Source organism: Ambystoma mexicanum, chromosome 12 (assembly GCF_040938575.1).
Source record: "Ambystoma mexicanum isolate Mex_15411 chromosome 12, UKY_AmexF1_1, whole genome shotgun sequence".
Lineage (NCBI taxonomy): Eukaryota > Metazoa > Chordata > Amphibia > Caudata > Ambystomatidae > Ambystoma > Ambystoma mexicanum.
The window spans coordinates 586,366,957-586,391,923 of NC_090936.1; the positions used below are offsets into that span (position 1 = coordinate 586,366,957).

The following is a 24,967-nucleotide window of genomic DNA, read 5'->3' on the forward strand; positions in this document are numbered from 1 at the left end:
CCAGGTGTACCTCCACATCCAGAGGTGGAGGTACACCTCCTAAACAATGACAGCCTGCTACAGGTCCCCTCCCATGCCTCTCCAGTAAGAGGGACTATTTCACACTTCACCTACGCATGGGAGGGAATCACCACTGACAATTGGGTGCTATCTACCGTGGTGGGAAGTTATTGCCTGCAACTCATTCAAAAACCATTGAACCATCCCTTGCATCAAAGGAACTCAATGAAGGAAGAAACTCTCATCCTTCTCAAGGAGGTCACTGCGCTGCTACTCAAAGACACCATAGAGGTCGTACCAGTGAGCGAGGTAAACAAGGGTAGTTATTCAACCTACTTCCTTGTGCCAAAGAAAGATCTATCTATGCGCCCAGTGTTAGACCTATGCCCTGCAAACACTTATGTAAAGCCACAAAAATTCTGCATGACTACGCTACAAGTGGAAATCCCTTTGCTAAAGCGGGGAGACTACATGGCGACACTGGATATGAAAGATGCTTATTTTCATATTTCAATGTTCCCAGCGCACAAAAAACTCTTGAGTTTCGAGATGGCAAACCTGCACTACCAATTCAAGGTGCTGCCCTTCGGAATAGCGTCTGATCCAAGGGTGTTCACCAAGGTACTGGTGTGGTGGCAGTGCACCTGTGCAGGGAGCCAATCCCAGTGTACCCCTACCTGGACGAGTGGCTGATCACAGGTGAATCACCCCATCTTTGCAAACAAAACACGCAAAGAACCAGAAACCTTCTCTTCCAATTGGGCTTCTCAATAAATGAGGAAAAAGTCAAGACTTGTACCAAACACAACAAAACAGTTCCTAGGAGCCACCTTAAACACGGAAGCAGCGTTAGTCTTGCCATCCATGGAAAGGGTTCAAAACATGCAACGGCAAATACCTCTGTATCAAGCCGGTCGCCAGATAAGCATACGCAAACTATGCATTTACTAGGCATAATGGCATTGTGCATATACCTGGTCCCACACGCACGTGTGAGCATGCGCCCCATGCTGGAGTGGTTGGTGAAAAAATTGTCTCAGGCAAGCGGTCAGTGGAACGATCTGGTAGTCGTTTCGCCAACACTAGTACAATACCTACACTGGGTGTACAAGGGAAAATCCTTCCACGACCCGGCAGTGCAAGTGATTGTTACAACAGACGCATCACTCTCTGGATGGGGAGCTCATTACCTTCACCACACAGCACATGGTCTGTGGACTCGCAGCACAGAACCACATCAACCTGCTGGAACTCCTAGCAGTATTTAAAGCGCTTCAAGCATTCGAAGCGCAGCTAACGCACCAGTCGGTTCAAATCCTAACCGACAGCACCGCTGCAGTGTTCTATATCAACAAGCAGGGGGGCGCACTCTCCAAAGCTGGCACAGAAAGTATGGAGATGGGCACTCAGACAGGGGATGTTCCTATACTCCCAACATGTTCCAGGGGTACTCCACATTCTAGCAGACTCTCTGAGCAGAGATCCCCTATCAGTGTTGTAGACTACATCTTCTCACAGTGGGGTTACCCCACGCTAGACTTGTTCGCTACAAGAGAAAACAAGCAATGCCCAGACTTCACGTCCAGGTTCCCCAAACCAGACTCCAAGGGGAACGCCCTATGGATGAGCTGGCCCGGGAAATTTGCTTACGCTCCCCCCCCCCCCCCCCAACACCTTTAATGAGCAGGGTAGTGAACAAGATTCACAGAGAACAGATGACGCTCATCTTAGTTGCTCCCATGTGGGCAATACAGCCATGGTATCCACATCAGTGTAAACTGGCGATGTGCAATCCCATCAAACTCCTGTGCCACACCAATCTATTGACCCAAAATAGGGGAATACCAGTGCACCCTCAACCACACTCAATGAACTTGGCAGCATGGCCCCTGAGATCATAGAGTTCGGACATCTTAATCTACCACAACAGTATATGGATATCCTCAAGGAGGCCCGTAAACCAAACACCACACACCGTTATTTTGACAAGTGGAGAAGATTTGTAATTTGGTGCCGGTCTAAACAAATAAACCTCATAGAATGTACTTCTTCCCATTTCCCACACTCTTAATTATATGCTCAGCTTGCTAGACACTGGGTTAGTAATCGACTCTATAAAGGTCCACCTGGTGGCTTTATCAATTTACACCACCTCTCAAAGTAAAATATCGTGGTGGAAAGTGCCAGTCATTTAGGCATTCATGGAGGGAGTAAAGGGACTCCACCCTCCAATTTCGAAGCCTCCGCCAGGCTGGGATCTTAATGCAGTACTTACAAAGCTCATGAGACCTCCCTTTGAGCCTATGCATAAGTCAAGTCTTAAACACCTGACATACAAGACTACCTTCTTAGTGGCCATTACTTCCATAAGAAGAGTTAGTGAATTGAAAGCATGGTCAGTGCAGGACCCTTTCTTTGCCATACACAAGGACACATTTGTTTTATGTACACATCCTAGGTTTTCACCTAAATTAATTTCCAAATTCCACGTGAACCAATCCATCGAGCTGCCGGCCTTCTTCCAGAATCCAACTAGCTCAGCTGAGTTAAAACTCCATACACTAGATGTAAGGAGGGTGGTCCTTTACTATGTGAACAAGACCAGACCGCTTAGGAAAACAGACCAACTTCTTGTCTGCGTGGCACCAGGCAGAGAAGGAGACTGCATTTCCAAGAATGCCATCTACAGATGGATAGTCAGATGCATACGACTATGCCATGCATTATCAAACAAGACACTGCCTTTCACACCAAGAGCTCACTCCAGAAGGAGCATAGGAGCTACTCTGGCATTTATCGCAAATGTCCCCTTAGACATCATTTGCAAAGCAGCTACATGGAGCTCAGTACACACTTTCACTCAGCACTACTGTGTTGACACTCATCCCAAAGCAGATTCACAGGTGGGACAAGCAGTTCTAAACAATCTATTTGCTGCTGAACCTTCTCACGACCCACCAACTTCTAACATTGCTTGCTAATCTATGCATAGCATGCGATCTAAGCAGATTCCACAAGCCTCAGGAGGGATCCATAACTCGCCGTAATCGTATTTCTGATGCTTGTATCTGCTTAGATTCACATGCGACCCGCCCTTCCTCCCCTCTGAGAGAAGGCACATGGATGCTTGTAGTCTTATCTTCCTATCTATCTGCTCGGATATTCTGTACGCCCGCTACTCCTCATGCTACCTCATGTCAGCAAAAATACAATCTGAGGGTCCTACACGCGTGAGGGATCATGGGTAGAGTGGACGACACACTAGGGATAGTATTACTGGCATGCCCTGTGTCGACGCCCATTTTCGAGTTTCGAAAAAACAAACTATAATACTCTGCAGCTTCCAATAGATGTCGGCCTATGCACAGCATGTGAATCTAAGCAGATACAAGCATCAGAAATACGATTACGGTGAGTAATGTATTATATATATATATATATATATATATATATATATATATATATATATATATATTTCTGAGGCTTGTGGAATCTGCTTAGATCACATGCTGTGCATAGGCCGACATCTAGTGGAAGCTGCGGAGTATTACAGTTTGTTTTTCGAAAATCGAAAAAGGGCGTTGACACAGGGCGTGCCAGTAATACTATCCCTAGTGTGACGTCCACTGTACCCATGATCCCTCACGCGTCTAGGATCCCCAGATTGTTTTTTTCCGCCATTCTGGTCGGAAGCACTTCATCGGAGTTCCCTGGCTTTGCCATATTTACACTTAAAACTATTCTAATTTGCCCCATTTTCTCACCCCTACGTCGACCAGCATCTCGACGCCGAACCGGGGAGGAGATCAACGTCGAAACCCGACGGATTGGGCCTTGAGGCTTCCGCCTCGGCTCGGGCCTGGGCCGCTGGCCTCGGCCCTACAGTAGGGAGAGTGGGGGGTGGTACACTTCCACACTCGGTTAGAAACACCTTCTTACCTACACACACTTGCCCGCTGCCCACAGGCGCGTATGGAGGGTACGCCCTTTCAGTTTTGCCCCAAGTGTAATAAAAAATACCCTTGGGTAGATAAGCACGCTACGTGCAACCTTTGCCTGCCCAGAGACCACCCCGAGGCGGGTTGCAGGGCCTGTAGCAGGTTTAAGACAAAAACTCTTAAGGACCGCTCCACCAAGCGTTGGGCCCACCAGGCCAAGCTAGCAGCTATGGAGGCGGAGGGTACCTTCAGCGATGGCAGCGACGCCGGACTTTCGGACGGCGAGGGCACCAAGGCGTCGAAAGACAGCCTAACGCACGTCCCCGGCCTCGGAAGGTCGTCCGTCCCGGCGACTATGGGGAAGTCCCCCGGCGACAAGAGCGTTACACATACACACGCTAAACACAAAAGACCCACCCGAGATTCGACGTCGTCGAAACCTCGGAAAGAGGCACAAAAGGAGCGGTCCGAAAGGACGTCCTCTGGGCGGTCCCGGTCGAGGTCGCCGCACGACGTCAGGCAAGCCTCCACACTTGCACATAGTGCCTCGCCCATTAACATCACGGAAGATCACTCGTGAGCTCTATGTAAATAAATAAACAGCCAAGAAATTAAGCGAAAGTGGGTATTGACAAAGTAGTCTAAATTGAAAAAATGTAAAACTGCTGTGCATTGTGTCGCAAGCACAACTTGTGTAATATAACATCAATGGAAATATTCCCCAGAAACTAAACGGCTCATCAGGTTACCTTTTTCACACACTATTTCAATAGATTGAGAGATATTTCAGAAGACATATGATTACAGACCACTCTTTTAATATAACAGGCATAACAAATTCATCTTCCACTACTGTGCTGAGATTTAGTTGAAACTGCATTTGGAAGTAATTTGCAAAGTTGTCTGGGGCGACGCTTTTAGTGTACTCTGATGCTTCGTATATATCGTCTGCGGAGTGCATTCTGCAGACTGTGAATCTAATAATCCATAGCTCTGCTTTCTATATAAGACCATGGAAATCCACAATTTAAAAGCCATATTCTTATTAAATCTAAATTCTTTGGGAATACATGAAGAACTGTGCCAGGAGTTTTCACACGGCTCACAGTACGTGGCCAAAAACAATACATGAAGGCATTTGCGAAATGTCCATAGGATCTGTTAAAAGAAATATAAATAATTATTTAAATTAATAAAATATCACTGTGAGCAAAGCAACAATCGCATAGCTTTGTTTGTAAATTTAGTTTTTAAAAATAAAAAGACCTTTGTAACCTTGTCTAATTATCAAGGCGATTATTTATTCAGAACTCATAGTTGTACCGTAAATCGTCACATATTACTATTCCATTGAATAAACTTTGAGACACCAAAAGAAACCATCCGTTTAAAACATAGACTATGAAACTTTACATTCCGATTCAATGCACTGGAATGCAATGTGATAATTCCAGAGATAAAAATACATAACACTCTCTCAATAAAGGCTGAAGTCTTCGAAATAAATTAAAATAAGAATACAGTGTACCTTGGGTATAAAGCAATAGAAACCTTCCAGCGATCAATAAAACCACTGAACAAAGTAGTTGACCAACCCTTACTTGGCCGAACAGATGAGCCAATTCAGCAAGCCAGGTAACAAGTAGATCATTGACGATATACCTTGTTGATTGCAGAGATGTTCTCTAGGTATGTATAAAGGCTTAGAAAAGTCGGTGTGTATGTGAATGTGTGACATGTTTGTCGACACCCACCAAACCGCAATGTCCTTATTTACATCCTCCAACCCTTCCATCCAGCCCCCTCGGGAGCGCACAGTCGTAGGTGCGAGCTGCCATTGATATGTTCGGGATGGATGTGGATGAGGCAAGGGCAAAAGGCCTGGAACAATGTTCAAGCGATACATACATACATATGATATGGCATTTGTAACGCGCCTATACACACGTGTTTCAAGGCGCGACGAGGCGAGGGGGGTGGGGGGTACAAGGGGAGACAGATCCCTTCCTACTAGGCCAGGTGTCATTCAGATTGCGCAAGTGCAAGGGTAGAGGGGAAGGGAAAAGTGTAAGGGGAAAGGGAGAGGGGAAAGTGCAGTACAGGGTTAGTAGAATACAAGATGAATAATAAGGGCCAGCTAGTGCTTTTTAAATTTAAAAAATGCAACAGGGATGGGGGTGGGATGGCCAATGGCACCAGGGATTGTGTTGATCATGAACGGGTGGTGGCCCTCCCCCTCCCACACCAAGTGGAAAGGGGGGCAACCCCTTGTAGCCCTCCCTGGGGGCAGATTTCTGCCCCCAGGCAGGAGTACATGAGGTGGCCCTCCATCCAATTGGAGGAGGTGGGAGGGCCACCAGGAATAAGTATGCAGGCCCCCCAAATAATGGGGCCTGTAGTTTAGGGCCCTGCAGGGGGCAGGTGGCTCATCTGCCCTCAGGGAAGGGGGCAAAGAAAAAAAAGAACAAAAGGGAGATTTGGGTAGGAGTGTGGGGGGGCCCTAGCCACCAGAGATTTATTTTACGGAAAAGGGGGGTGGCCCTCTCCCCCCTCACCCAATGATGGAAATGGGGGCAGACCTTCTAGCCCCCTTGGAGGCAGTTATCTGCTCCTGGGAAGGGGCATCTGACCCCAGGGAGGGCTGCATGAGATGCCCCCCTCCATTTGGTGTGGGGCGGGAGAGGGTCACCCCCCCATTACATTAGAAAATTACCTGGCGGTTTAGGGTGCCCCTCAGCCCCCCCCCTAAAGTGCAGCCTGCCATTTTCAATTTTTTTCTTTGTTTACCAAACTTGACTTGGCGCAGAGGGGCACATTGGTGTACTAATCTGGCCCCAGGTTGCCCAAACCTTACTGCCCCCCCACTGGGATGGTAATATCCCAGTGGGGGGCAAATTGGAAAAATTGGATGGTAATATCCCTGGCCTTGGGCACTCTTCTCCCATGTGGGTCTTTGGCGGGGCTTGTGGGTAATACATTCTGGGGAGATTTGCGCAAGTCAGATCTCTCGATTCCCACGGGTGTCTTTTTCAGAAATGCATGGGGTTTCCTGTTTTCCTTGGTGGCTTCGACACCCTAGGCCCAAATCTGTAGGTTGTCCTCATGAACAAAATGTGCTGTGCCGAAAGGCTTGGGGTTACCAGTGGGTTACCCTTTTCCTTTTGTGCCCCGGTAGGTACACCCACACATGTGAGGTACCGTTTTCGTCGGGACACCTGTGGGAACGCTGGAAGGTATGACATCTGTTGTTGGCGACGTGTTACGGTGAGTGTACAGAGGGAAATATCTCTGAAATTGGCTGGAAATGAGGACAATTCTCAGACATTTCGATCTGGCCTCCATATATAACATCTTAGCAACAGTCACTCAACCTGCTAAGATACCCTGGTAGCCGTCTACTGTATGATATGCCTATGGATCCCTTAATGTGTTCAAAATAGCTGCATTAAAAACAGTGCAGGTCATGTACATGACTTTAAAGTCAACAATATTTAACCTCCTGCTACACTGACCCTGTGCATAGATTCATTTACGGTGTACCAGTGGTGGCTTCTCCATAATGGGAGAGGGATGCCGACCCACAGGCACCCTCGCCCACTCTGGAGGAGCCAAGGAGCTAGCCCAATGTAAACGATGCTTTTAGCAGCTGAGGGAGCACTCCTCGGCTGGCTCGAACTGTTAAAGGAAAATGCGGTTTCCATTTGACAGTTCGGTTTCCCAGCCTTGCATATCCAATGAGCCATGCAAAGCCAGAGGCTTTTTGCTTCCCCAACATTGCATGGCCCATTTGGGATGCTAGCTGAGGAACTCTGTATGGGCAATCGGAAGTGCTATTGTGCCTCCTAAAACATACAAACCGAGCGTGCCACTTTGTCATCAGTGCTCCATCTCTTGCATGCATGTGCACAAGCCAGGAAGCGCTCTTTGCTTCCCTTTCATACTACGCGTAAGCTTGAGCACTGAGAATGAACATCAGGACCAGGGCAGAAGATATGTTAATTTGAATATGTGTATGTTTGTGTGTATGCTTGTGCTGTGTGTAAAATGTGAGTGTATGATGATAAGGGTGTGTGTGAATGAGCAACTGCATGCTGCTTGTGAAGTTTGTGTGAATGTGTTTGCTGTGTGTTTGTACTGGGACATGGGGCTCATTTTGGCAGGAGGGGGGAGTTGTGCATCAGCCAAAATGAACTCCTGTGTGAGGCACTGGTGTGGCCCAGGTGGGCAGGAACATTATTTCTTTTGACTGGCCATCTATGATAGAACCCTAGTACAAAATACCATGGCTACTCCTTGGGCCCTCCAGCATTTTGCATGCACACATAATCACATTGTGTGTGCACAAAGCACTGGGGAAACGGGAGGGCAGGCATGGCATGTTTTACTGGGCTTCTATGATGAAGCAAGTATGATGAGTGTTATTACGTGGCCAGACTGCCATTTTGATGCAGCCATTCTATCCAGTTCTTATTGTGGTATGCCATTTGTATTGGTCATCTTTGATAAAGCAAGCATGATGAGTTTCATTTTATTGCTAGAATGACATTTTAATGCAGCCTGTTTGGACATATGGTCATACTGTGGCTGGGCATTTTTAATTGTAATAAAGCCAACCAGAGCATATCATTACGTGGGGAAACTGCCATATTTTGGCAGAAAAACCATGTCCATGATTTCTTATAGCATCATTACTGGAATTATGCATACAGCAAACATGAATATGTGCTTAAATGGGAATACTGACATATATTGGTACAGCCAGCATGGAAATGTTTTTATACTGGCATATATTGTGGTCAAAAGTAACCTGAAAATGTGTTGGCGAAATGCTCCTCTGCACTGTTGGTGACCTGCATCTATTGGACTTTTTCGTGCATTACAGTACAAAACCAATTGTTAACTGTTTGGCATTTTACCACATTTTTGCACCATTTTAAGCCATTATTTTAAAATAATTCTCTGGGTGGAAAGCCCCCCAACATCTCTTAATTTGTTTCTGGTTCCCTCGATGCGCTCCGTCACACTGGCATGTTTGGGGGAAATATTTATGCCACTCCAATAAAAAAAATTCACCAGCTGCCACTCGGGTGTACAGCCAGAAACTGTAAACCATTCTACAGGGGCATAGTGAGATTCCTGCAACCATTGCTAAAGAACCAAGGCAGCAGTTGCTCCTTTCCCGGTGTACTTGGAACCTTTATGTGATATTTCATCTGTTAAACAGACTGTTCTTGACTATCATTTGAAACTGAACACTCTTAAGTGGCTAGCCGAGGCCTTACCCTTGGCCATAAACAAACCCTGAATCTGCTCATTGTTGTCCTGGAATACTAGGGGTTTTAAACATTTTATTGCAACCAATGGGTCACTTCCCTTTATTATGAAATATTCTTTTTTTATGTTGCAAGAAACCTGGCTGACTACTCCGATTGTAGTGGATGGCTATAAATTATATCATACTGGTCGAGTGGGAAGACCATATGCAGGACTGACAATCGGGGTAGAAAAGTCAATAATATCTAGAGAAATACCCACCCAATTTGAGGACAATATTAATGCGGTGGAGGTGGTTATACCAATTAATGATCATTGGGTTAAGCTATTGTTAGTTAATCTCTATAATCCCCATGACGCATCGGCTGACGATCAAATTCAAGACTGTCTGCTCGATTTGCTGAGTGATTGGAAGAGTGAATGCAAAAGCAATCTCATTATCGTTGCAGGTGACTTTAATTGTCTTATTATTGGGCGTGCCTCCTTCCCCTTTAATAAGTCCCTATATCCGTACCCTCTCATGCGTCATAATTATAGTGATAGGAGGGGGAGAAGTGGTTAAGTTTTATGAAGAGCTGGGACTTAGAATGTTTAAACGGACAAACTATGAATGATCGCCGGGGGCATTTTACATGGCGAGCGGGTGGTGCGCGCCGTACCCTTGATTACTGCTTCACTAGTGCAGAGGTGGCATCCCTGGTTAAAGGCATGAGAGTTATAGATAATGACTGGAGTGATCATAATGGTTTTAGTCTAACCCTGAATAGTGGTATGGAATCACCCCCACTAATGTCGACGGGAAGTTTGCTTGTTAATTATGCTACCTCTCGATTGGTATGGTCTGAAAAAAACATCTCCAGAGCTTGTCGGGATTGTGGTGACTGGGACAATAATTATTATAACATGTTTGTTACCTTATCAATGGAAGATCAGGAAGGATGGATATATAACTTCACTGGTAAATATGTAACCAAAAAATCATTATTAGTTATTAGAGATAAGGGTTCGACTGAGACCTATGATAAATCAATAAGAGATGCTAAACGCATACTTAGAGGGGAGATACGCAAAATCAGAGCTACTACAAAATCCCTTATCGACGTACATGCCAAGACAAGAGTAATAAAAAATCGATATAGGTCTTGGTTAAAACACTGGAAAAGATCAAAAAAATTGGCATGTTGGCAAAAGACTGTGAGAACTATTTGTTCGAGAAATACCCGTAACATTCGGGCACTTCTGGGAGATGCGAGGGGGAGCAGGGTAACCCCACTAATAAATCCGATTGATGCTGAGAATGGGCAAGTTTTCTTGAGAAACGAAATGGGATCATAGTTAGCAACGTTGAAACATCTTTTACATCAATGCAAGCCCCTGTCCCGTTCCCGGTACATCTTGTCGACAAGCTCTTCTAGATCACTAAACTCAAAGCCTCTCGGGCACCTGGACCGAATGGCCTCTCTAATTTACTCATGAAGAATAACCCCATCTTTTGGGCAAACCTCTTAAATCCTTTTTGAAAAGGTGTTGAAAGAGGGGAGAATTCCTGAGTCCTGGCAAAAAGCAATCTTAGTGCCGGTGTTAAAAAAGGGAATAGATTGGATCTGGGAAACTACCGTCTGCTCTCTGTTAGACTGCTCAGGTAAATTATTTGCCTCTTTACTTTTACAGAGACTACAGATCTGGGTAGAAAAGTCAGGTATCTTGGACCGCTTTCAAAGCGGATTTAGAACTGGATACTCAACTACTCAAAACCTACTAATCATGAACAGTCTTAGAGATAAAGCCCTGTCATCTAATAACCCCCCGTCGTATGCTTTATATATTGACTTCAAGGCGGCTTTCGATACTGTTAACAGAGAGAAATTGTGGAGAAAGCTGAGGGGAATGGCATGCCCCGAAGGATTGCTCCATTATTTACGACTTCTTCATCATAATACCTCTGTACAGCTGAGGCTAGATGGAAGTGGAACTAATACCAGGGTGATAAAACAACTTAGAGGGGTGAAGCACGGATGCGTCACTGCACCTATATTGTATAATTTGTTTGTTTCGGACATCCCTGAATACATACGTGAGGTGCATAATTGCCCCCCTAAATTGGGCACCCAGCACTGCTTAGTAATGGCCTATGCGGATGATGTGGTCATTTTTGACCCTACGTTCAGCTGACAGGCTCTGGGAATATGCGGAAGTAAATGAACTCACAATAAATCACATGAAAACAGAACTGATTCTTTATAGTCATGGTAAGGTGAGCCGCCCTAGAATGATGATTAGAGGTCTGGAAATTCAATATACACACTCCTATAAATATCTGGGAGTGGAATTCGACTCTAGTGGAAATTTCCAATCTTGTGTGCAAAACCGTAAAATAAAAGCGGCTCAATTAACCGCTATGATATGCCAGTTCTCTCGCAACGAGAGTGGATATTCTATCTGGGCGGCCCGTCAACTTTACATCCAATGCTTGGTACCAATTTTGATATATGGATTGGAAGCCTTGGTCGACTTCAATCTTGACTGGCTCCAAGTATTGGAGGGTAAGTATTGGCGTAAGCTTCTCGGCCTACCACAGGGCGTACCGATGCCGATATTGAGATTAGAACTGGGTTTATTCTCCCTAAAAGCTCTAGTCTTAAAGAAAAGAGTAGAACTCTTCATTAAGATGTATACGAACACTGCCAATCAACTATTGATGACTGTGAAAGAGGACATCATTGGGAACAAACAGATTAAGTTTGTGACAGAAATGACCACTTTATTTGAGATGATTGAGTGGACCCCTAACTGGGGTGTTAATTTTGAACACTTGAAATATCAAATGGGGGAGCGACTAAAAATATGGGATTGGCAAAACAACTTTAAACATCTTGAAAGCCTACACAGTTATGGGTTTATATCACACTTACTCTACACTTATAAAAGGGCACAAGGATATTTGAACTTATGCCCTTCGGATAATCTAAGGCGCTTTATATTACTCTTGCGCATTAACCATCTACCTGTGTTAACTGTGATAGGCCCTGAACGTGCCATACCCAAATCAGAACGCTTCTGCCGGATGTGTAAGAACAAGGCCTTACCCGAAACTGCGAGACATGTCCTTATGCTATGCCCTAGATTGAGCCCAACCTATATGAAGCATTATAGTAGTTATGTCCATAACTTGGACCATATTAAGTCAAAAGATTTCTGGTATATGTGTACTAATTCTTTGAATACAAGTTTACATCTGGCTCTAATTAGAGTGTGGTACATGGTTAAGGGAAAACTTGAAGTATAGCTATATCTCCCCTTATTAAAGTTATATGAAGGAACTATATGGGACTGACGTTTAGTAACCCCTGCGCTCAGGGCGGGGGATAATATGACCGTGGCTGATTGATTGATATATTACTCTCTACCTTTTTACCTCTCCCTCTACCATTCCATTCTCAGTTTAGGTATATGCTGAATTAAAGGTGGTGAACTCTTTTTTTTATTCTTATTAGTAAGAAATGAGTTATCAGATGAAGATATTTGGAATCTCAGATGATGAAATTTGAATACGATGATTAAGAAAATGTTTGTTTATTTCATTTGTGTAATTGTTTGTTTAATTATGTTGAATTACGTGTAAAGTTTTTGTTTATAAAACTGTATCACATTAAATTAAATTTGAAACTGAGGTATGAGGGAAATCTCTTCTGTTATACAGACTATTTTTGACTAGATAATATATAAAACTGAGCCGGAAGTCATATCCCTTCTGCTAAATAACACCTAGAACTACACATTATTTGAAACTGTGCTTGGAGTAATGTCTTCTTGAAGTAAAATAGTGCAGTCTCTTGCTGAGGACATTTTTGCAACTGTTCAGGATGAGTTCACTTTTTAGGATGCAAACATTGTATTGCATTAAACCTACTCTGAACATGCTTAATGATACTTTTTTTTAACCAGATTTGTAAAATATAGGTATGCTTAAACCCATATTTGGTGTGCCCCCCACCATGTTGTATTTTTGACCCCTAGTTTGCCCCACCTAATACTGATTTCTAGTGATACCACTGTTGGGCATAGGTTCATCAACAAATGCCAGGAAACTAAGTGTGATAGCACACTCCACCCTCCACCCCCCACCACGCAGACTGTGAGTGACTTGAACTCTTATGGGTCGGGTCTTAGGTCCTGTATGGTAGTATCCCTTTTCACTGACCTGTTTTAATTCTTCTTCTAGCCTGACCTCCTTTTCCAAGACTAGGCCGTTTTTGTGTCTTTTAGTGGGTAACATTTCAAACCTATCTGTGTTTTTAGGAGAAGGAGAGTTTCATATGTGAGAGGGGTTGGGGGACAGGGATTGTCAAGGAAAGGGAGCTCCTTTTTCCCACACTACATTTGACACTTGTCAAATGCTCTTAAAGGTTGTGGCGAGCTCTTGCTGACATTTTGCTTTGTCAGTACCCTGTAGGTACGAGGATGAGGACAGAAAATGCTGGTCTGCTCTGTGCATTCCACAAATGAATGATGGTCTTCATTTTCCAAAATCCTCGCTCTCACAGAACCATTTGCAGCGTTTGTGATGAACTTGTGCCTCCTTTAAGTGCCCCACCACCACCTTTCTTTTTGTTTTCTTCCTTTGAAACCTGGCGAGAGAATATTTTGGCGGCTTGCACTGGACCCTTGTGGGACACTGAGGAGCTCTGTTCTGTAATGATGTGCAATGACCTATTGCTTGATTGGGACACTGAGATCCTGGATACATGTAATGTTGATCTCTTTTTTTATCTCCAGCACGATGTAGAGCTGGTTGATCCTCGGGGGCGCACCCCTCTGCACCTTGCTGTGTCACTGGGAAACTTGGAATCTGCCCGGGTACTCCTGCGTTTCAACGCTAAAGTCGGCCATGAGAACAGCAACGGCTGGACAGGTATGTATCAAAATTGAGTGCTTAGCGATTTGCCTTTCCTGCGAGAATAAATCTGTCAGCCATTTTATTACGTGCCTTTCTCAAATGTGCCTTGGGATTTTCAGACACTTGGAACAATTTAGTGTCGCTGTGAGTCAGTGGAGGAAACTTCTCTTGATGTGGATACTTGGATGGAGTGCAGTCACTCCCCACACCAAGCACAGCTAACACTTTGGTTCGATCCTGAAATCTTGCCCTTTGTTTGTATCTTATTTTTTGTGACCAGGTGGCTAAAAATGTCTAATCCCTCAGACTGTTGCACAGAGCCATATAGTAACGGTATAGATTGTGGAGAGGCAAGGGGGTTGAAAAGTAGATTCACAGGGAGAGTGAGATTTTAGGGTTCATTGATGGTGGTGGTTTTCTAGGTACAGGGGAAGGTGTAGGGGCTGGGGGAGTCCAAGCAAAGGTGGGATGGATAAGATCGCATTAAGGCCCTGCACACTGGCACAGTTGGTTGTGATATTCTGCATGTAACAGAATTCTGTATAGATTGTTTTAACTACCAATTCAAAAGGTATATACTCCATTGACCTGTATCCGAGGCAGCAGCATTGATGTACACAAAAAGTCTCCTGGTCGACCCTTTCAAACCTGTAGCTTGAGAGGCCAGGATGGAATGAGTACTCCAGGGAAACCCTCTGGGGAAGAAAACCCTGTCTGCTCCTGGACGATGGTGTTCTTCAGCCAGAAGAGATGAGCGCAGTTCAGGCGATGTCCAAAGGAGAGGTAAATTCTAGCACAGAAGGGTTTAAACAAGAGGGTATTTAAATGTAGGAATTTTAGTTCTAAAGATTCAGACGTATGAATGGAATGGAAGGAAAGGAAAGGCTTAATACCATAGATGCAAGTGGGAGAACACATAGAATCTCAATCTATCCTGCTGGAAGCTGGAATCCGTGTTGCAAGAGGGAAGAACACAGATGTGAAATTCTGCTGTACTCTGTTCTATGAGCGGTTCTAGTCGGCCGTATAAGGACAGGGAGCGAAATACCGCTGAAGGGCTGATGATTACCTTGCGCGGTTGTACTGCTAAGAAGCAGTGAATGAATGCGAATGCCTATCTGAGACGTAAGATAGTGTCGCACGTTGCTGTGGAAACTCTAAATAATGTAAAAAGCCGAATTTAGAAAAGAGGTTACTTTGACCTAAAATGTCTTGTAAACGGGATTATAAAAGAAACTGTACGATCCATACCGAGATGAAAACTTTCTCCCTTCTTCCTGTGAAGAATTGTAATGCTCTGAGAGAGCCGGCGATCAGAGCTTGTGAAGCCCGAAGATTCTGTTAAGCGGAACAGCAGTTAAGAAGAGGTTAGAACAACACACATACACATAGATAGATCAATGATCCCTAGAAGTGAATTTACGGAGCGTTGTGGAGAAAGGAGTAGCAACGCACTGAGGAGCGGGATGAGAAGCTTGATATGTTGTCCCTGGCAACGGGGGTGGAGCCTCATGAACAGCTATGCTCTGCATGGCTGGAATGCTGCTGAGGCCACGGCCCACCATCTTGGAAGGAACATTGTGAGAAACACGAAGTTGGCTCCAACGGTGCCAAATAGACCAACGTCTCCTGTGAGACATGACATTGGGAGGAGATGAGCAGGTAATACATGGGAAGGGAGGGGACATGACCTCTGAGAATGAGTAAGGAAAGACTGTGAAGCATTTGTATGTAAAGATCCAAGAATTCCCCCAATGCATGAGACAGGACACAACTGCACAGTAGTCGAACTGCGGACTTCCTAGTACTCGAATGGCAAAGGTATGCACCGTATGATGAGATGAGCAGGTGTTGGGGTTCCACTGGATGGAAGCAAGTTTGGCTTTTAGCAAATACTATTTGGGCAGGTGTGGAACCTAAATGAGCATGATTTTTAAAGACTGAACAAGGCTCTGGTAGGTGTGCCAAATGGTGGCGCGGTGAAGGTGGAACAAGAGGCATTGAAGATTGAGGGTTGAAGTTGAGGAGCGAGGGCACAAGGATGAAAAGAGAATGGTCAACCAGAAAGAGCCTGGATATTTGGTAACGATAACAGCCCCTCCCACAGTCCTCCTGTATATCAACAGAAGTCAGTAAAACTCCAAGCTGAGCCTGGGAATGTGGTTCACACCTTTTGGCAGTCTGTGGCAAAGGAGAAAAACATCTAGGGGTTTTACGTGTGGAGGCGCAATGAGAGCCCAATAGAAGAGTAAAAGACTCAAATTCAGCAGTTCAAATTAAAAAGAGAGCTAGGCCCAAAAAGATTCCTGGGGATAACCCAGATATACGTAGAGGACCCGTGTGTGTGTGTGGTCACTAAGCTCAGCTCTTTGGGAGCAGCTCACTAAGAGTGACACTTGGAGAAGTCCTGATGGACTGGTACCTGTGAAAGTGTTGGACTAGTTAGATGCGCATTAGCAAACCCTCCATTCCACGGACTCTTCTCCATCACTAATGACCTCTTAGAGGCTTCAGCCAGTTGGCAAGCCTTCAGTTTCTTCTATTGGTCAGTCAGTCCCCGCGACTGGAAGATGCATTCTTAGTACAAATACCCAAGATCAGAACTAATTAAGAGCAGGCCCTGGGAGGTCCAATGAAGGTAGAATGCCTGCCGTGGTTGTGTGCCTGACAAGATCGTAGACGGAAGTGATTTATTTGTGTGCTACTGAAAGGGAAGACTGGGATGAGCAACATAGCAATCCTATGAGACTGAAGCAGTGCTAGGCAAGATATTTGGTGTACTGCATCCAACCTTTACGGGTACACTTTCCATTTAAGTCTTTATAAAAACACAGGAGATGGTCAGACAGTAGCATCAAACGATAGCTCTGCGACCTAATGAAGAGATCCGCCTACTTCTCCTCGGCAGGTATGCATTTTTCTCAGTCCCGTGGTGTGTGTCTGTTAAGGATGCAGATTTGTAGCAAAGGCGTTATCTTGGTTGAATCTTTTACCTGCCTGTGAAGAAGAAAGTTTAATCCTATATCTTCTAGATCTATCCCCATTGCTTGAATTTCCCTCCTCTGTCCTTTCAAGGGGATTAAGATGTGCAGAGCCGGCTATTAATGTATGTTTAACATAACAGAAACCGGGCTGGATTGTGAAGGATAAAGGTCAGATTAATTCTGGAGGTTATACAAGGACAAAGGAACAGACTACCTGGTGGAGAGGACAACACACCATATTTTGTATTGGCAAATGTCAGGGCTTGGTGATCCAGATGATGAAGGTGTCTTAAGTTATTTTAACCTTCATGTACAGTGTGTTTGGTCATGTGCTCTTCATTGGGAAGGGGGCTGTACACCACTAAGCACATTGTCTGCCAGCCAAGTTCCAGCTGCATTGCCTTCAAGTGCCACTTGATACTCCACCTTTGCCAGTGTGAGCCTGTCCCTTCAATAACATCCAGATAACTGCTGCTCATTGGCACCCTACAGTATCTCTCAGTTTGATCTTTAGGTAGTAGAAAGGGCCCTCACCAGTCTGACTAATAGGAGGCACTATATAAATTACACATCATTATCATTAATAGGCAGCCCAACATAGTACGAAATGAAGAGCAAAGTAGTGTGTGTCTCCCAAGGTGCAGTCAAAGACTGAGGGCACTAGCTGAGAGAAGGGTGTGGAGGGAAGTCGCTGGCAATCATTTTGTGATCGGAGGGTTGCTAGATCAATGGGCAAGTAGGGTAGGAAGATAATGATGTATGGAGCGGGTTCTAGGTTGGTGAGGATTGATGTGAAGTTTGCAGTGACAAGTGATTTGCTGTCTGGAATATTTGAAGTTAAAAAGACAATAGTGGTGAAGATTGTGCCTTATAAATGGAGAGAGCCAAAGCGTATAGCGGTGAAAGACTCCAGATCATACCTGTTCCTTGCTTAAAAAATGTGTAATCCCTCCGACCCTCTCTCAATCTCCCAATCGGCCTGATGAAACCAGATGTACCTGTGTGCTTTTGCTGATGGATATATATTTTAAGTCAAGGGAACCTTTACCTGTGTTTGATGTGACCCTTGCAAAGTTAGTACAGCAGCCCTTGGAATCTGAATGACAAACCAGCCCACCACTTAGTTGTTGGCACAAAAATATTTAGATATTTTCTCACAACTAATTGCATTGGAAGTTTTTCTAATTTCTTCACCTTGAAGTCCTGTGCAGTTTATAAATGCATTGTGGGCATTCCCGATTTGCCTCGGAGTTCTGCATGTACAAAGTCCTGCGCTTCTTCCACAAAGTTCTGAAACTAAAGCAGTTTACACAAAACAAAATGTCGGGCGCGATGCGGCGCCAGAGCGAGGCTCGGCATCCTGGTTGCTAAGCAACCGTGCTTCTTAGCACTCAACATCCGCCGGCAGGCGGAAGAGCCGGCCACACTCAAAGGCCACTCTAAGGCCCTGTTTGCCCCTGTTCGCCGCTAACGGCGCGTGGCGAGTTCCCCTACTATACACTCACGACCCTCTGATGCCCCATGACAACACATGGGCTTACACCGGGGAACGCAGCGGCTGAGCAGGAGCTCACGACACGGCAGAAGCAGTGGACCTGGCTAGGAAACCCTCCGGGATCAAACACCTGGTAAGCGCGGCCACATTGCGCTACTTTTAACTCTGTTTTTGTGTTGGTCAGCCAGCCTCGAATTTGCTTCACTTGGTATAAAGGCACACAAGTGCTCCGAGTTGCCCCATAAAGGCCTAGGCAACATGCACATGCATGCGCCTTATACTTGCCTGTAACAATCAAGGCCCGTCAGCCTCTGTATCACTCTCATGCTCATTGCCTTACTCTGCACCCACCTTGCCACCCTCTTGCCCTCCACATCCAGCCTCGTACTCAAATACTTTGACGTACTCCAGCCAACATACAACCCTATTGTATATGAGTTGTGTTGTGTCCTATGGTCGCCCCCAGACTACATTTGAACTGTGTTGTGCCCTATGGTCGCCCCAGACCACTTTTGAACTGTGTTGTGCCCTATGGTCGCCCCAGACTACATTTGAACTGTGTTGTGCCTTGTGGTCGCCCCAGACCACATTTGAACTGTGTTGTGCCCTGTGGTCGCCCCAGACCACATCTGAACTGTGTTGTGCCCTATGGTCGCCCCAGACCACATTTGAACTGTGTTGTGCCCTATGGTCGCCCCAGACCACATTTGAACTGTGTTGTGCCCTATGGTCGCCCCAGACCACATTTGAACTGTGTTGTGCCCTATGGTCGCCCCAGACTACATTTGAACTGTGTTGTGCCCTATGGTCGCCCCAGACCACATCTGAACTGTGTTGTGCCTTATGGTCGCCCCAGACCACATCTGGACTGTGTTGTGCCCTATGGTCGCCCCAGACCACATCTGAACTGTGTTGTGCCTTATGGTCGCCCCAGACCACATCTGAACTGTGTTTTGCCCTATGGTCGCCCCAGACTACATCTGAACATTGTTGTGCCCTATGGTCGCCCCAGACCACATCTGAACTGTGTTGTGCCCTATGGTCGCCCCAGACCACATTTGAACTGTGTTGTGCCCTATGGTCGCCCCAGACCACATTTGAACTGTGTTGTGCCTTATGGTCGCCTCCAGACCACAGTGCTCTTAGCCTGTCCCTGACGGCATTTAACCTGTCTCTGATTGCATCTAGCCTACATATGATTGCTCCGTCTAGCCTAGAGGTACCCGACTCTTGCAAACCAACTGCTCGAGCCTAAAACCAGGCCACAATGATACTAACTTTTATTTACCTGTCAGCCTTTTGGACCACAATGCCTAAAGTAAACCACTATCCGAGGCCCACACTACAGGGCATACCGCCTGTGGATGAAGGACTCTTAACTCCCCCCCTAGAGCCCAGCCATCAACTCTCACACTCACTTATTACCCACCAATCACTAACATACCTTCCCTGTGACATTGCAAATAGAAACGCAAAACTACGTTCAAGACTACCTAAAATTTACGAACCATTAGCTAGACTCAATACCTCTTGCAATAGAAGTAACGCTAACATCCGAAACACTCCTCCTGTAAAAATTGACCTCCATCGCAACAACCGCCTAAATAAGCAGCCCAACGCTAATAATAGCATACCAAAAAAGAAAAGTAATGCCACCCAGGTCACAGCAAAGCCGAACATCCAACTGAAGTGCGCCCTTATTAATGCCAGGTCACTAATAGCACACGCTACCGAAATTGCGGATCTCATTCAAATAGGAGACTATGACATCTTCGCCATAACAGAAACTTGGCTGCACCAATCTGCAGGACCTGCCCTAATGCTTGCCTTACCCCATAATTACACCATACTTGGAGAAGACAGAGTCAACTCTCGAGGAGGTGGCCTAGCTATTATTGCTAAAAATAATCTCACCCTAAAAACTTAATCAAGTTCAACGACTTACTCCTGCGAATCATTAACTGCTAAACTCCTCGCATCTCCCTCTCAAACTATTACTATTCACCTTATCTATAGACCACCAGGCCCTATTGGCACGTTCGAGGAGGACATTTCCACAATCCTCTCAAACAACCTAAAAACTTCATCCCAAGCTATCCTTCTGGGAGACCTAAACCTAGGCTACAATGACCCTAAAGACCTGCAAGCAACTAATATCACTAATGTCATCTCAGAACTAGGCTTCTCCCAAAAAATCCTACAACCCACACACGAAAAAGGCCGTATACTTGATTGGGTTGCTGACTATAACTGCAATACAACGATTGTCGATATCACCTCACAAATCTGGACTGATCATGCACTGATAACTTTCCTCCTAAATGTTAACCTGGCCCTACCTATTGTAAATGCTCTGGCTCCCCCTTTGCCAACCAGAAACAAAAAACTTATAACTACAGAAAAACTGCTACCACTCATCCTCCCCAGATTAAACTCTCTACCTGACTTATTGGACACCTCATCACTAGTAAATGAATTCAACTCTTCCATGGCTACAGCTCTAGATACTATTGCCCCACTGAAACTGAGAAAGAGCAAGCCCAGAGCCCACCTAAACACCTGGTTTACTCCTCACCTCAAATCTCTAAGACTTGAAAAACGTAAATGCGAATCTGCTTGGCGACTAACCCCAACAGAGACAAATAAAATTACACTCATCAATGCCTCCAAGATTTACAAAAATGAAATAAAGAAAGCAAAAAGAGATAATTTCAACAACAGAATACTGCAGGCCAAATCTGGAACGAAAGAACTATTCCTTATACTAAAGGAACTAGAAAACCCTATTCCTATCCAAGATAACTGTGACAAAAATAAAATATGGTGCTCGAACATCCAAAAAGCACTAAATGACAAAATTGCCACACTCCAATCAAAAATTGAGACAAAGAAACAGAATATTCCACCCTCAACTAACCCAAGAGGCAAACCACCAATCAGCACTAAACTAGACCATAAATTTAACTTCTCGAAAGTAACTATACTCGAAACTGAAAAGATAATACTTTCACTCAAGCCATCCAATTGCCGAGGCGACCTATGCCCAGCCCAACTAATAAAGGACGCGGCCAGAGACCTCTCCCCATTCATTTCTAAGCTTATTAATGCCTCCTTTGCTTCAGGCACTATACCAGATAACCTCAAGCAATCCTGGGTCCTCCCCCTCCTAAAAAAACAAACACTGGACCCATCCATCCCGACTAACTACAGGCCTATCACAACGGTACCCTTCCTGTTAAAAATCCTAGACAGGGTAGCCTACCTGCAGATCCAAAAACATCTGGAGCTGCACCACCTTTTAGGCACAAGACAATCAGGCTTCAGACCCCAGCACGGAACTGAAACCGCGCTCATCGATCTTATAACTCAGGTTGATGAGCTGAGAGACTCTGGAAAGATGGCCCTACTCCTCTTACTGGACCTCTCTGCAGCCTTCGACCTAGTGGATCATGATGTGCTCTGCACCCACCTAGAAACAGCTGCCCATTTCTCCACACATGCCATCGCATGGATCAAATCATTCCTAACCGGTAGAACTATGAGAGTCTTCTCTACTTCTGCTGCTGCTGACCCTGTATCCATCACATGTGGAGTCCCACAAGGTTCTTGTGTCTCCCCCACTATGTACAACATCTTCACGAAGCCCTTGTTCGATGATCTAGATGATCTGGGTGTTACCTACACTAACTATGCGGATGACGCTCAGATTCTCATACCACTTTCAGGGGATTATGAACAAGATTTGGCATTAGTGAACAAGACCTATCTCATCATTCAGGCATGGATGGCCACCCACGGGCTATGCCTGAATGATGACAAAACGGAACTTATCATACTGGGGAACAAACAAAACATCAATAGATTAAAAGAAGAATACTCCTCCTTCGTCATAGACGGCAACACTATCAAGGTGGCAAAAGAGGTAAAAACATTAGGGTTTTACCTTGATTCCCACCTCTCCCTAACCAAACAGGTGAGCGCAATGGCATCCAGCACCGCATATACCTGCAAGCTGATTAGAGCCGCAAAACCATACCTATCCACTGCCAACTGCCTAACCCTTGCTCGAGCATTAGTGCTGTCGAAATTGGACTATTGCAACGCACTATACTTAGGGGCCAATAAACATACGTTGCAAAAGATTCAAACACTACAGAACAATGCTCTTAGAGCTGCCTTAGGAATTCCAAGAAGGGAGCATATTTCAGAGGCTAGAAGACAATCCAACTGGCTCTCCACAGCGGACAAAATCAAACTCAAGACAGCTTCTCTAACTTTCAAAAGTATCAACCATCTAGCACCCAAATACCTAGCTGCTAAATTCAACAGAAAAATCTCCACTAGACCTACCAGAGAAGCATACTCCAACCAGTTAGTGATACCCCCATTTAAACTAAGTACGGCCGGAGGAAACAGCTTCCCGGTCAAAGCTGCCCAGCTTTGGAACTCCCTCCCGCCCGGCCTGAGATCTACCCAATCCTACGCTCTCTTCAGATCTAACTGTATCAACTGGATCAAAGAAAATGACCGATAGTCCCGCCCTACACTAACATAACTACTGTCCTACAGACGTACTATGCACATAATTATATACTCTTTATCTTCCTACTGCATATTTCCTGTACATATTATGTTATATGTTTATATTATGCACATTGTATATTCTCCCTACTGTTCTGCATTATGTAATTTCTACGATGTATAACCACCACTTGTAAGCATGCGTAACCTGTAAAGTTTAAAGTATACTTGAACAACGCGCCCGGTTACCCTCGGGTTTGGTGCGCACTATAAATAATAAACAAACAAACTTATCCTTCAACTACCATTACTATAGTTGTGTTCTGTTTCACCTGAATGACTATGTGGCACTTAGTTTCTTCCATGTCTACCCTCCCATGCTCCGCGTAAGGGGTTAAGGCAGTGGTATTCAAACTGCGGGTCGCGACCCCCCCAGGGGTCCTCAGGTGCATCCCTGGGGAGCCCTGAGAGCTCAGCATGAAATATATATTTTTTTTAGATTGGAAGAAATGGGCAGGGGTCGCTCACATGGTCGGGCTGAAGCATGAAACTGTCTCAGGCAACAACTAAAAAGTGTCCTGCAGTTGTAAAGGGATATTCATTCCTTTAATCACAGACTGGGCCTCATTACATATATGGCGTTACGGTAACAACGGTGCCGGTAAGCTACCGGCACCGTTGCTACCGTACCGCCATAGTAAGAGTTGTGCTTGCGGGTGCCTGACAGCCCGCCAGGTCTGACCTGGCAGGTCGTGCGGCACCCGCGAGTACAGCTCATCGGATGCACCGGCACCGTTATTAACGGTGCCGGTGCATCCGAGCTCCCCATTCCCATTGAGCCCTATATCAACAAGCCCTATAGGGCTCAATGGGAATGGGGATCTACCAGTACCGGCACCCGTGAAAGGGCAATTATCAGGTCCGCCTAACTCGGCATGACCCGGTAATTGCCCATTCGCGGGTGCCGGACCCGGATGCAACTCCGGCGGCAGCCGTGCTGGTTTTACCGGCACAGCTACCGCCAGGGTTGTAATGAAGCCCACTGTTTCAATAGTACCCAAGGGGGTGCTTTGTGTTAAAATGTAAGTAAATTGTGATATATTCAGCAACAATGGTCAAAATTGCTAACTGCATAGTTAAGTAACTCATCAAACCGGTCCACATTGGCCAAAATGGTGGCCCATTTTGACTGGCCCACACTAGCATTTTACATTTTTGGTACAGGCATTGCCCTATGGGCCAGTCCGAGCCTGGCGGCTCATCCATAATGGCGAGAGAGCGCCCACCCAGTAGCCCCTCACCCATTATGTAGGAGTTAAGGAGCCAGCCCAGTGAAACAGGGAGCACTCCCTCAGATGCTTTTTTCCAGCTGATGGAGTGCTCCTGGGCTGGCTGAACTGTCAAAGGGAAACACTTTTTCCCTTTGACAGTTCAGTTTAGTTCCCCAGCCGCACATGCTCACTGAGCCATGCACGTGCTGGGGCGTTTTGCTTCACCAGCATTGCATAGCTCATTGGAAATGCTGGCTGGGGCACTGCATGTCTGTATGTCCGAGGGGAAGCTCCTGCGCCTCCTCGCACATATGGACAGAGCAGCCTGGAGCAGGGCGTTTCAGCACCCACCCACCCACACGCAGGCCAATGCAGAAGGCACGTTTATGTCCATTGTTTTTATTTAAACATGTGTATGGATGCGTGCATGCTTATGTTATGAGTGAGTTATGGTGATGGGTGCTCGTGTGAATGATAGTGATTGCTGTATGAATGTGCAGCGCCTTGCATACACACATAATCATGTTGATTGTGTTAGGCCCAGTGAGGCCCCGGGGACAGGGATGGTATCTTTTTCTGGACATCTA

The 24,967-nt window shown here is 45.5% G+C and overlaps 1 protein-coding gene across 1 annotated transcript in view; it reads left to right on the forward strand.

Moving 5' to 3' along the window:
- Positions 1-24,967, forward strand: part of ANKRD13D (ankyrin repeat domain 13D) — a 455,050-nt gene that overhangs the window by 64,152 nt on the left and 365,931 nt on the right. The window contains exon 2 of the mRNA XM_069628948.1: positions 13,989-14,124. Coding sequence (XP_069485049.1) covers positions 13,989-14,124 — 136 coding nt within the window. The remainder of the gene's footprint in view (positions 1-13,988; positions 14,125-24,967) is intronic.